The sequence below is a fragment of the Oryctolagus cuniculus genome, chromosome 17 (genome assembly GCF_964237555.1).
Source record: "Oryctolagus cuniculus chromosome 17, mOryCun1.1, whole genome shotgun sequence".
NCBI lineage: Eukaryota > Metazoa > Chordata > Mammalia > Lagomorpha > Leporidae > Oryctolagus > Oryctolagus cuniculus.
In genome coordinates, this window is record NC_091448.1 from 34,393,330 (window position 1) to 34,407,392 (window position 14,063).

General features: G+C 44.4%; 1 protein-coding gene across 11 annotated transcripts in view; it reads right to left on the reverse strand.

Annotated features, from left to right (window-relative positions):
• TRIM37 (tripartite motif containing 37) overlaps positions 1-14,063 on the reverse strand; it is a 171,955-nt gene that overhangs the window by 81,014 nt on the left and 76,878 nt on the right. For all 11 annotated transcript variants that reach the window (XM_070060979.1, XM_051824777.2, XM_070060977.1 and 8 more), the window contains 3 exons: positions 12,054-12,168; positions 11,224-11,442; positions 9,679-9,815 (listed from right to left, as the gene is read on the reverse strand). In XM_070060979.1, coding sequence (XP_069917080.1) covers positions 9,679-9,815; positions 11,224-11,442; positions 12,054-12,168 — 471 coding nt within the window. The remainder of the gene's footprint in view (positions 1-9,678; positions 9,816-11,223; positions 11,443-12,053; positions 12,169-14,063) is intronic.

Sequence of the window (14,063 nt, forward strand, 5' to 3'; positions counted from 1 at the left end):
GAGAGGAGAGAGAAAGAGAGAAAGAGGAGAAATGAGAGAAAGAGAGAAAGAGAGAAAGAAGAAAGAAAGAAAGGAAAGAAAGAAAGAAAGAAAGACCTCAAAGCTGCCAGTTAATAAAACACTCATATCCAGATCTAAGGTTCAATATCCAACACCAACTCCTGACTCCAGTTTCCTACTAATGTAGATGCTAGGAGACAACAGTGATAGCTCAAAGCATTTGGGTTCCTGTAACACATATGAGTCCAGCCCCAGTCCCAGCCACTGTGGGTATCTTAAGAGTGAACCAGCAGGGCCAGCGCCATGGCTCACTAGGCTAATTCTCTGCCTGCAGCACCGGCACCGCAGGTTCTAGTCCTGGTTGGGGCACCAGATTCTGTCCCAGTTGCTACTCTTCCAGTCCAGCTCTCTGCTGTGGCCCAGGAGTGCAGTGGAGGATGGCCAAGTACTTGGGCCCTGCAACCACATGGGAGACCAGGAGATGGCACCTGGCTCCTGGCTTCAGATTGGCGCAGCGTGCCAGCTGGCCGTAGTGGCCACTTGGGGGGTGAACCATGGGAAAAGGAAGACCTTTCTCTCTCTCTCTCTCTCTCTGACTCTGCCTGTCAAAAAAAAAAAAAAAAAAAAAAAAAAAAAGAGTGAACCAGCAGATGAAAGCTCACTCTCTCTATTCATCTCTCTGTGTGTGTGTGTGTGTGTGTGTGTGTGTGTTTAAAAGCTCTTTAAATTAAATCTCAGGTAGGGTGAGAAGGAGGGAAAAAGGGAATTCATTATATTCTTAGACTTGTATATACAAACCATATTGAATCTGTTAAAAACTAATTAAAACAAAACATAATTAAATCTCAAGATCAGTTCCCTCTTTGATACTATTAGGAGTTCAGCAGACCTGCTCTCAGTAAACACAGTAAAAAAAAATTTTTTTTTAAGATTCATCTATTTGAAAGTCAGAGGGAGAGAGGGAGAGAGAGGTGGAGAGAGGTGGAGAGAGGGAGAGAGGGGAAAAGAGGGAGAGAGACAAAGAAATTGTCCATCTACTGGTTCATTTCCCAAATGGCCTGGCCTGGCCTAGCCATAGCGGAAGTCAGGAGCTTCATCTGGGTCTCCCACATGGGTGCAGGAACCCAAGCACTTGGGCCATCTTCTACGGCTTTCCTAGGCACATTAACAGGGAGCTGGATCAGAAGCAGAGCATCTGGGACTCCAACTGCTACCCATATAGGATGCCAACACTGTAAAAGGCAGCTTAATCTACTGCACCACAGCACCAGCCTCAAAAATTATTTTTAAAACAACCACATAGAGGCCGGCGCCGCGGCTCACTAGGCTAATCCTCCGCCTAGCGGCGCCGGCACACCGGGTTCTAGTCCCGGTCGGGGCGCCGGATTCTGTCCCGGTTGCCCCTCTTCCAGGCCAGCCCTCTGCTGTGGCCAGGGAGTGCAGTGGAGGATGGCCCAGGTGCTTGGGCCCTGCACCCCATGGGAGACCAGGAAAAGCACCTGGCTCCTGGCTCCTGCCATCGGATCAGCGCGGTGCGCCGGCCGCAGCGCGCCGGCCGCGGCGGCCATTGGAGGGTGAACCAACGGCAAAGGAAGACCTTTCTCTCTGTCTCTCTCTCTCACTGTCCACTCTGCCTGTCAAAAAAATAAAAAAAAATAAAAAAAAAAATAAAAAAAAAAATAAAAAAAACAACCACATAGGCCGGCGCCGCAGCTCAATAGGCTAATTCTCCGCCTTGCGGTGCCGGCACACCGGGTTCTAGTCCTGGTCGGGGTGCCGGATTCTGTCCCAGTTGCCCCTCTTCCAGGCCAGCTCTCTGTTATGGCCAGGGAGTGCAGTGGAGGATGACCCAAGTCTTTGGGCCCTGCACCCCACAGGAGACCAGGAGAAGCACCTGGCTCCTGCCATCGGATCAGCGCGATGCGCAGGCCGCAGCGCGCCAGCTGCGGCGGCCATTGGAGGGTGAACCAATGGCAAAGGAAGACCTTTCTGTCTGTCTGTCTCTCTCTCTCTCTCACTGTCCACTCTGCCTGTCAAAAAATAAAAATAAAAATAAAATTAAAATTAAAAAAAAAAAAAAAACCACATAAAAATCCTGGATGTCTGGATTTGTGTCCTGGCTTCACTTCCAATTCTAGGTACTTGCTTACAGGCACTCTGGGAAACACCAGAGTGCTCAAGCACTTGGGTTCCTAATACTCATATGGGAGATTCAGACTGAGTTCTAAGCTCCCAGCTTCAGCCTGGCCCAGCCCCAGCTTTTTATGTGCATTTGTAAAGTGAACCAGCATATGGACTGGTAAAAAGAAGGAGACTGAGCTTTTTCATTCTGCCTACAGCTACTTGTTGCTGATGCTAAGGTCCATGTATGAATGGCCAAGAAATGGAGTGGGAGTTCCTTTGCCAGCCTAGATCTCAATGTGGAAGAGAGGTTCTGCTTTGGTTCAACATGCTGAAAATACCAAGGTCCAGATACCCCTTGCCCTAGCTTATCCATAAAATGGAGGTCCCAGGGGCTCGCACTATAGCACAGAGTGATATGCCGCTGCTTGTGATGTCAGCATCCCCTATTAGAGCGATGTTTCAAGTCTGGTTTGCTCCACTTCCAAACCAGCTTCCTGCTAATGCACCTGGGTATGCAGAGGATGATGGTCCAAGAGCTTGGAATTCTGTCACCCACAGGGGAAACCTAGATGGAGTTCTAGGCTCCTGGCTTCAGCCTGGATTGGTCCTAGCTGTTGGAGCCACTTGGGAAGTAAACCAGCAGATGGAAGATCTTTCTCTCTGCTTCCCCACTCCCTGTCCCTCTGCCTTTCAAATAAATACTTCTTCTTTTTTTAAGAAGAAAGCTTTTTTAAAAAAAGATTTACTCATTTGAAAGGCAGAGGTACAGAGTGACAAAGGCAGAGAGAGAGGTCTTCCATTCACTGCTTCACTCCCTAGATGGCTACAACAATCAGAGCTGTACCAACCCAAAGCCAGGAGCCAGGAGCTTTTCTGGGTCTTCCGTTCAGGTGCAGGGGCCCAACAACTTGGGCCATCTGCCATTACTTTCCCAGGACATAGTAGACAGCTGGATTGGAAGTAGAGCAGCCAGGACTTGAACCGGTGCCCATATGGGATGCCGGCACTGCAGGCAGCAGCTTTACCCAATACACCACAGCACCAGCCCCCAAATAAATAAATAAATCTTAAGAAAAAAAAAAAGGACCGGCCCTGTGGCGTAGCAGGCTAAGCCTCTACCTGTGGTACCAGCATACTATATGGATGCTGGTTCCTGTCCAGCTGCTCCTTTCCCGACCCAGCTGCTGCTTACGGCCTGGGAAAGCAGTAGAAGATGGCCCAAGTGCTTGGGCCCCTGCACCCACATGGGAGACCTGGAAGAAACTCCTGGCTTTGGATGGGCTCAACTCCAGCTGTTGCAGCCATTTGGGGAATGAACCAGCAGATGGAAGACCTCTTTGTCTACCTATCTGTAACTCTACTTCTCAAATAAATATCTTTTTTAAAAATTTAAAACCCTCGGGCCGGCGCCGCGGCTCACTAGGCTAATCCTCCGCCTTGCGGCGCCGGCACACCGGGTTCTAGTCCCGGTCGGGGCGCCGGATTCTGTCCCGGTTGCCCCTCTTCCAGGCCAGCTCTCTGCTGTGGCCAGGGAGTGCAGTGGAGGATGGCCCAGGTGCTTGGGCCCTGCACCCCATGGGAGACCAGGAAAAGCACCTGGCTCCTGGCTCCTGCCATCGGATCAACGCGGTGCGCCGGCCGCAGCGCGCCAGCCGCGGCGGCCATTGGAGGGTGAACCAACGGCAAAAAGGAAGACCTTTCTCTCTGTCTCTCTCTCTCACTGTCCACTCTGCCTGTCAAAAAAAAAAAAAAAAAAAAAAAAAAAAAAAAAAAAAAAAAAAATTTAAAACCCTCTATCTCTAACTCTACCTCTCAAATATCTTCTAAAAAATTTAAAAAAAAGAAAAAAGGTACAAATCACTTTCAAGTACATAAAATGAAAGAAAAAAAACATATTAGCATTGGGAAAAACTGAGTAAAGGGTATTGGGAATTCCTGCATCCTTCACAACTATATAAAATTATATATAATTATATAATTATACAATTATATAAAAGAAAAATAAAATGTACCAAGAAGAAAATAAATGCATACAGTTCTTTCACAGGAAGAACACAGAGGGAAAAGTGGAGGAAAAGGAGAAGATATGAAATTCTTCAACAAAATGTGCTGTACTTTTTATAATAACTACTATCCAAACAAATTATATGTCTATAATCTCATCTACTAAAGAAAGTAATTAACCTTAATTTCCAAGACCTTACATTTATGATTCTCTAACTGCTCAAAATAGATCAAGATTAACTGTGTCACTATTTCTATGAAGTATAAAAAATAGTTTGAATTCAGATATTATTGCAGATGCATGTTTATAGACAGAAAGCAAACACTTTCTATTAGAAAAAGTGTTAAAAAGTCAATTGAATGAAAGGTTGTGAAGGAAGTTTTACATAAAACCCAACTACTCTCAGAAAGAACAGTGAAATAAAGTCATAACAGTGAAAGAAATTAATTCAGATAGAACTGTGTATTTAAACTTCAACAAGTTTGATTTACTTTATAGACTAGTTCTAGAGAACCAGCACTGTGTGACATAGCAGGTAGAGCCAGTGCCTGGAGTGCCGGCATCCCAAATGAGCGCCGGTTAAAGTCCCAACTGTTACATTTCCAATCCAGCTCTCTGCTAAAGCCTGGGAAAGCAGTGGAAGATGGCTCAAGTCCTTGGCCCCTGCACCCATGTGGAAGACCTGGAGGAAACTCCTGGCTCCTGGCTTTGGATCGGCACAGCTCTGGCCATTGCGGCCATTTGAGGAGTGAACTGGCGGATGGAGGACCACTCTCTCTCTATGCCTCTCTCTCCCTCTCTGTGTAACTCTTTCAGGTAAATAAATAAATCTTTTAAAAAAATAGATTAGTTATCTTAAAGAATAAACTGCAAATTTTCCATGTTGATTCAAATTAAACAGTTCTATTTTATGCACCGAAATCTCACTATAATAATGGCTTTTTTTTTTTTTTAAAGATTTACTTATTTGAAAGACAGAGTTACAGAGAGAGGTAGAAACAAAGAGAGGTCTTCCATCTGCTGGTTCACTCTGCAAATGGCCACAACTGCCAGAGCTAGACCAATTCAAAGCCTGGGGCTCCTTTTGGGTCTTCCACATGGTTAAAGGGGCCCCAAGCACTTGGGCCATCCTCTGCTGCTTTCCCAAGCACATTAGCAGGGTGCTGGATCGAGGTAGAGCACCTGGGACTTGAAATGGCACCCATGTGGGATGCTAGCACTACAGGCCAGGGCTTTAACCACAGCACCAGCCCCAAATAATGACTTCACATTTTAATTAGTTAACCCATTTTAGATGATTGGCTACACATGCTTAAACAAGACTATTAAACGGAAATAGTCTACTTTGATGACTAGTTTGAGACCTGGCTCAACCGTTTCCAATCCAGCTCCCTGTGGAGCTAAGGTGCCTGGGAAAGCAGCAGAAGATGGCCCAAGTCCTTGGGCCTCTATATAATCCATCTGGGAGACCTGGATGGCGTTCCAGACTCCTGGCTTTGGTCTGACCCAGTTTCAGCCACTGCAGCCATTTGGGGAATCAAACAGTGGACAGAAGATCTCGATCACAATCTGTCTCTCCCTCTCTGTGTAACTCTAACTTTAAAACAAAACAAACAAACAAACAAAAAAAAAAACCCAGAATTCTAGAGACCTCAAAAAAGTGGGCTAAAACTGCAGTTCCTTCAGAAACAAAAATACTTTATACCCACCAGCTATAAATACTCAAGTACAATCAAGCAGACCACTATCTAGCCAATTTCAGGACTATCAGGTTTCAGGATTACCTAAAGTGATCACAAGAAATCTGCCCACAGCTAACAAAGCTCATTATCCTCCCTAATCCTCCTTGGTCCCCATTTTCTTTAAAAAGTTCTCCTGCTGGGGTCCACAATATGGCATAGCTGCCCCCTAGCAACACCCACTTTTTTTGTTAAAAGATTTATTTATTTATTTGAAAGACAGAGTTACAGAGAGAGGTAGAGACAGAGAGAGAGGTCTTCCATCCGCTGGTTTACTCCCCAGATGGCTGCAACAGCCAGAGTGGAGCTGTGCCAAACCGAAGCCAGGAGCCAGGAGCCTCTTCCAGGTCTCCCACGTGGGTGCAGGGGCCTAAGGACATGGGCCATCTTCTACAGCCTTCCCAGGCCATAGCAGAGAGCTGGATCGGAAGAGGAGCAGCTGGGACTAGAACCTGCGCCCATATCAGATGCCGGTGCTTCAGGCCGGGGCTTTAACCCGCTGTACCACAGCACCGGCCCCAACACCCGCTTCTAATACAGCTCCCTGCTAATGTGTCTGAGAAAGCAGTGGAAGATGGTCCAAGCATTTGGGCCCCTGCATCCACGTGGGAGATGCAGAAGCAGCTCCCGGTTTTGGCCTTGCCATTGAAGCCATTTAGGAAGTGAACCAGTGGATGGAAGATCTCTCTGTCTCTCCCTTTCTCTCTGTTAACTCTGCCTTTCAAATAAATAAATTAATTTTTTAAAAGTCCTGCTAATAACCTAAAAAACAGAATTGTCTTTGTGACTAAAAGTCACCTCCCCTTGAAGTTGCTAGCCTCTTGAATGAACCTGATTTCCTTGCATCAACTCTTGTCTCTCAAATATTGGCTTTCAAGTAGAAAGTGGCCAAAACCTTTGCTTTTCTTGTAACATTCCTACAAGGTAGTAATTACACTGTAGTAATTTTAGAGTGGAGAAAACTGGCATACCTCAACCAAGTCATTAAAATTAATCACCACCAATGGGACAGATGGAATTTATGTGCTTCCCTTACCCTAATGATTCACTAAAAAGTTACATCGTAACTTCTGTCGTAATCCTAACTAAAGTGCATAACCTCAGTGCATAAGGAAACATTAGGCTAATCCAAATTGAGGAACTTTCTACCAAATAACTACTCCGTATTTCTTAAAAGCATGTCACAAAAAACACATCAAAACAAAAAATTACCCAGATTAACACTGATCAAATTGAATTAACAAATTCAACATGTGTGGCCCAAATAAGGACATTACTGGAAAAACATTTACAAGTTTATAGTACTACATCAATGCTAATTTTCTGATTTTTGATAACTGTACTGCATTTATGTAAGAAACTTTTTTTTTTTTTTTTTTTTTTTTTTTGATAGGCAGAGTGGACAGTGAGAGAGAGAGACAGAGAGAGAAAGGTCTTCCTTTTTGCCGTTGGTTCACCCTCCAATGGCCGCCGCTGCAGCCGGCGCACCGCGCTGATCCGATGGCAGGAGCCAGGAGCCAGGTGCTTTTCCTGGTCTCCCATGGGGTGCAGGGCCCAAGCACCTGGGCCATCCTCCACTGCACTCCCTGGCCATAGCAGAGAGCTGGCCTGGAAGAGGGGCAACCGGGACAGAATCCGGCGCCCCGACCGGGACTAGAACCCGGTGTGCCGGCGCCGCAAGGTGGAGGATTAGCCTATTGAGCCACGGCGCCGGCTCTGTAAGAAACATTTTTAAGAAGACAATGAAAAGTGTATTTATTTAACTTTGGATGTCTCAGAAAAAAGTGATGTACAGAAAAGAGAAATGTAATAAAGCAAAAATATTAACATTTGCAAATAAATTTATATGGAGAACATGGAAATTCTTAGTAATATTTTTGTAACTTTTATTAAGTATGAAATAATTGCAAAATTAAAATTTTTAAACAAGGGGGCCAGAGCTGTGGCATAGTAGGTAAAGCCACTGCCTGCTGTGCCAGCATCCCATATGTGGGCCAGTTTGAGTCCTGGCTGTTCCACTTCCAATCCAGCTCCCTGCTAATGTACCTGGGAAAACAAGAGAAGATGGCCCAAGTCTTTGGGCCGCTGCACCCATGTGGGAGGCCCAGAGGAAGCTCCTGGATCCTAGCTTCGGAAAGGCCCAGCTCCAGCTGTTGCAGTCATTTGGGGAGTGAACCAGTGGATGGAAGATTTGTCTGTCTCTCCTCTCTTTCTGTAACTCGTCTTCCAAATAAATCTTTAATTTTTTAGAAAACTTATTTATTCATTTGAAAGAGTTACAAAGAGAGAGAAGGAGAGGCAGAGGGAAAGGTCTTCCATCTGCTGGTTCACTCCCCAATCGGCTGCAATGGTCGGAGCTGTGCCGTTCTGAAGCCAGGAGCCAGGAGCTTCCTCTGGGTCTCCCATGCAGGTGCATGGGCCCAAGGACATGGGCAATATTTTCTACTGCTTTCCCAGGCCATAGCAGAGAGCTGGATTGGAAGTGGAGCAGCCAGGACCTGAACCAGTGCTCATATGGGATGCTGGCATAGCAGGTGGCAGCTTTACCCAGCCCCTAATTTTTTTTTTTTTTTTTAAAGAGATAGTACATAGCCGGTGCCACGGCTCAATAGGCTAATCCTCTGCCTAGCGGCACCGGCACACCAGGTTCTAGTCCCGATCGGGGCGCTGGAATTCTGTCCCGGTTGCCCCTCTTCCAGGCCAGCTCTCTGCTATGGCCCGGGAGTGCAGTGGAGGATGGCCCAAGTCCTTGGGCCCTGCACCCTATGGGAGACCAGGAGAAGCACCTGGCTCCTGCCTTCGGATCAGCGTGGTGCACCGGCCACAGCGCACCAGCCACAGCGGCCTTTGGAAGGTGAACCAACGACAAAGGAAGACCTTTCTCTCTGTCTCTCTCTCTCTCACTGTCCACTCTGCCTGTCAAAAAAAATAAATAAATAAATAAAATAAAATAAAATTAAATAAATAAATAAATAAATAAAAGAGATAGTACAGTGGGTCAAGCCACTGCTTAGGCTGCTCTTATGCCTATATCAGAGTACTGGTTCAAGACCCAGTTACTCTCTGGCTCCAAACTAGTTTGCTGCTAATGCACCTGGGAGGCAGTAGATACTGGTCAAAATAATTAACTTATTGTCACCCATGTGTGAGACCCAGATGCAGTTCTTGGATCCTGGATTCCACCTTGCCCAGCTCCCGCTGGAGTGGGCATGTGGGGAGTGAACCAGCAGATGGAAGATCTCTCTCTCACACACTCCTTTTCAAATAAATAAATCCTTAAAAAGTAATAATAAAAATTTTAAAATAAAAACTTCTTGCTTAGACTGCAGAGATGAGGGGCCAGTGCTGTGGTGTACTTGGTAAAGCTACCACCTGCAAAACTGGCATCCCATATGGGCATTGGTTGGAGTCCCAGCTGCTCAACTTCCGATCCAGCTCCCTGCTAATGCACCAAGTCCTTGGGCCCCTGCATCCACGTAGGAGACCCAGATGAAGCTCCTGGTTTCGGCCTGGCCCAGCCCATTTTTTGTGGCCATTTGCGGAATGAACCAGCAGATGGAAGATCTCTCTCTTTCTCTCTCTCTTTCTCTCTTTGAAATAAATAAAGCTTTAAAAAAAAAGAATCCAGAGATGAGAGGGAAGAAACTCTACTGATTCAGTCCTTCCTTCAAATTCCTTTATTTATATATGATACTCCATTACTAGAAAAAAACCAGTGAATATTCCCACTTTCAAGTCTAAATTAGTGAGTATGCTTCTAATAATCACCACTTGATTGCTTTGTACTGGCAGTTACTGTGGGACACTCACATAGTTTCTTCATCAATGTCATTTTCTTCTGTGTTACTTGTTGCTGTGGAACTAGCAGAAGAACTGCTGCCATCAAGGTGATTTACTTCATCTTCACCAACAAGATCAAGATCCAGATCTCCATCTGAAAGCTCATGCTAGATCAAAGCAAAGCAAACAAGATATCCATTCCGAATGCCCAGGCCATGACCAAGAACCAAAGAACAACACAGTTAACAGAATTCTATTCCTTGCTCCTGTGGCAAGGCTGCTGAGTCCCATGGGGAAAAATTACACAACCACACTGACTGGCCCCACCACTAATTTCTGGGTACCAGTTTCAGCTAGGACCTGTGACTGGAAATGCTTCAGATATTCCACATCAGCTTCCAGAAAGGTTTCTCACAGACCAATGTTTCAAGTAAGCATTCAAGTCCTACTTAATTTTTATCATCCTTAAGGTCATTAAATAATCATGTCACCTATCTGCACGGAAAAAAAATTGAGGTTATTAAGCATAACTTCCCCAACTTTTCAGCTGTCCTTCATGCAAAACACTACCTTTCCTTTTACTCAATCCATCAAAGGTGAACTGCTTCATTGCAACTCCTATAATCCTCTTAGTTTACCAATGAGCTTAATTTCATCTTCAATCTCTCTCCCCACAGGTATTTTTATTTTACCACAAAACTAAAGCCTCCCATCTTAAAAGTAACTACCAAAAAACCTTCACTTATCTCTGCAACCCCGTCTTACTTAAAAATAATAATTATGGGGGCCGGCGCTGTGGTGTAGCGGGTAAAGCTGCCACCTGCAGTGCCAGCATCTCATATGGGCACCAGTTCGAGACCCAGCTGTTCCACTTCCGATCCAGCTCTCTGCTATGGCCTGGGAAAGCAGTAGAAGATGGTCCAAGTCCTTGGGCCCCTGCACCCCCGCATGGAAGACTGGGAAGAAGCTCCTGGCTCCTGGTTTTGGATAGCCACAGCTCTGGCTATTGTGGCCAGCTGGGGAGTGAACCAGCGGATGGAAGACCTCTCTCTCTCTCTCTCTCTGCTTCTCCTTCTCTCTGTGTAACTCTTTCAAATAAATAAATAAATCTTTAATAATAATAATAATAATAATAATAATAATAATGGGATGGGCACTGTGGTATAGTAGGTTAAGCTACTGCTTGTGATGCCAGAATCCCCGTATTATAATGCTGATTAGGTCTCAGCCACTCTGCTTCTGATTCAGCTTCCTGCTAACGTGCTTGGGAAGACAGGAAGATAACCCTGCTACCCAGTGAGAGGCCACAGTAGAGTTTAGGGCTCCTGACTTTGACCTGGTCTAGACCTGGCTGTTGGGACCATTTGGGGAGTGAACCAGTGGGTCAAAGATTTCTCTTTCTCTGCCTCTCCTCTCTTTGTCACTCTGCCTTTCGTATAAATATTGTTTTAAAAAACACATGAAAATCAATAAGAATTTTCAGTATCTTGTTCCTCCTACAATTGTATATTAGAAATCATGATCCTATTTTTGCCTCTTATCAAACACAAAATTAATCAAAAACTGGCCTATTACATGGTAATCTTCATTTTGAATCTTCTCCTCATCTTCGTCATCCTCTTTGGCCTCTCTTAGACAAGCTGCAGTAGAACCACCTTTGAGAAGAATGTCAGAGCATGACCCAGACTTCTTAGCTCGAACATCAGGAGTGTCATCATTTTGGGGGCTAAGATGATTATCTGGTGGTGATAAATCTCTTGATTTCTGAGTTCGAGATAGTTCAATGGTAAGTCTCTTTTAAAACAAGAACAGCACAAACATTAGGCATAACACATACTATCTCTCTTATCTCCTTCTACCTAAGTTTTGAGAAAAATGTCTAACAAAATAAATTACCCTATTTATTCTGATCCTTATCCTTTCATATCCAGACCAAGCAACATATACAATGAGCAAAGTATATAGTGAATAAATGGCAGTGTGAAATAGAACACTTAACATGAAAATCTCTGAAAGCACATTTTTATTCATATTTTTCTTACATAAGAGGATTATCTAAATCACTGAGACACACAACAAGAACTGACCTCAAACTACAGCATGGCTATGTAAAACAACTCTATGTGATAAGGGAAATGTTCTATATCTGCAGTGTGCAATAAAAGCTCTTAAAATGGGGCTACTGCACTTAAGGAATTGCATCCTAAAATTTAAGTTGAATTTACACAGACCTATGTAGTCAGTATTTATTCAACTGTATGATGCAGAATTAGAGGCTCAAATGTGCTAAGGATGGGGAAAGGATAAGTGGATTTCGTCCTACAAAATTATACGCAGCAATAAGTATCTAAAATATAATTATAAATACAATAGGCCCAAAATAGTAAAACATGTTATTTCCTTACCTCTTTAAGATTGTTTATTTGTTGTATGTAACTTGTTTGTGCACCTTCCAACTGAGTAATATACCAGTGTTGGTCCCGGCATTTTTGGAAAAAAGTAGGTGAACGTACCTGAAACCTTAAAAAACAGCTCAACATAAAAAATAATTCCAACAGCAAAATACTACTAAGCTAGATGATTCTAATTTTAGCTTTTTTGGTTATGTTATACAACAAATATTCTAATGCGCTCAGAGCTCCTGCAATTCACTGCTCAGAATTATACATGTAGTCCACAAATTATAATGACATTAGGTTCTCAAAAATCACTTGTCTAAACTCACAATGTACTTTTCTAAAGAAGTAACATTTTATGGTTAAGCTCTGACCTAACCTACTAAAGCACATGTATAATAAAAATGCAGTTCAAACACAATGATGATAAAGAGAAGATAAGGCCACATTATGTAGGAAGGAGAAGATAATGCTTTTCTGCTCCTTTTCATGACTGTGTCTGTTCCTAGCCAAATATGTTAAATTTAAGTGTAGTTCTTTGGATTTCTCTATTCTATCTCATGTTCTCATATTTCCTGCTCCTCAACCACGGAGGACTGCTTTATTATCCTCTGAAGATTTATATGTTCTAATATAAATCTGCTGTGGCTCAGTGGGTTAAATCCACAGCCTGTAGTGCCAGCTTCCCATGTGGTTACAGGTTTGAGTCCTGGCTACTTCACTTCCAATCCAGCTCCCCGCTAATACACCTAGGAAAGTAGTGTAAGATGACCCAAGCATTTGGGCCCCTGTGAGACTGGAGGAAGCTCCTGCCTCCTGGCTTCAGCCTGGCCTAGTCTGGGCTATTGCAGCCATTTGGGAAGTGAATCAGTGGATGAAAGGTTTCTCTCTCTGTCTCTCCTTCTCTCTGTAACTCTGCATTCCAAATAAATTTTTGAAAAAAAAAAAAAATACACAATTTTCATGTCAGTTAAAAATATTTTAAAAAGGTAAAACTTAACTTTCTCTTTTAGTAAAAGAAAAAGGTATTTATATACATAGAAAAACCTTAATGTTGGCCGGTGCCGTGGCTCACTAGGCTAATCCTCAACCTGCGGCACTGGCACTCCGGGTTCTAGTCCCAGTTGGGGCGCCAGTTCTATCCCAGTTGCTCCTCTTCCAGTCCAGCTCTCTGCTGTGGCCTGGGAGGGCAGTGGAGGATGGCCCAAGTACTTGGGCCCTGCACCTGCATGGGAGACCAGGAGGAAGCACCTGGCTCCTGGCCATTTGGGGGGTGAACCAACAGAAGGAAGACCTTTCTCTCTGTCTCTCACTGTCTAACTCTGCCTGTCAAAAAAGAAAAGGAAAAAGAAAAACCTTAATGTTTTAATAAGTACAAATAAAACTTTACTAGAATTATTAATTCAATGAGGTTTAAATTTTGAACAATCACTAAATAAGTATTATGAATAACAGGATAACTAAAAGACCCCTCTGAACAAACCCCACAGCAACTTATCTGTATAGCTATTACAGAGGACAGCGCTGTGGCACAGAGGGCTAAGTCTCCGCCTATAGCACTGGCATCCCATATGGGGGCTGATTCGTGTTCCAGCTGCTCCTCTTCCAATCCAGCTCTCTACTTACAGCCTGGGGAAGCAATGGAGTATGGACCAAGTGCTTCGGCCTCTGTACTCACATGGAAGACTGAGGAGAAGCTCCTGGCTCCTGACCCGCCCAGTTCTGGCTCTTGCGACCACTTAGGGGAATAAACCAGCAGATGGAAGATCTCTCTGTCTCTCCTCTCTAACTCTACCTTTCAAAAAAATAAATCTTTAAGGGGCAGCACTGTGGCGCAGTGGGTAAGTCTCCACCTGCAGCTATGGCATCCCACATGGGCGCCAGTTCTAGTCCCAGCTGCTCCTCTTCCAATCCAGCTCTCTGCTACGGCCTGGGAAAGCAAAAGAAGATGGCCGGGCGCTTGGGCCCCTATAACTGCATGAAGACCCAGAAGAAGATCCTGGCTCTTGGCTTTGGATT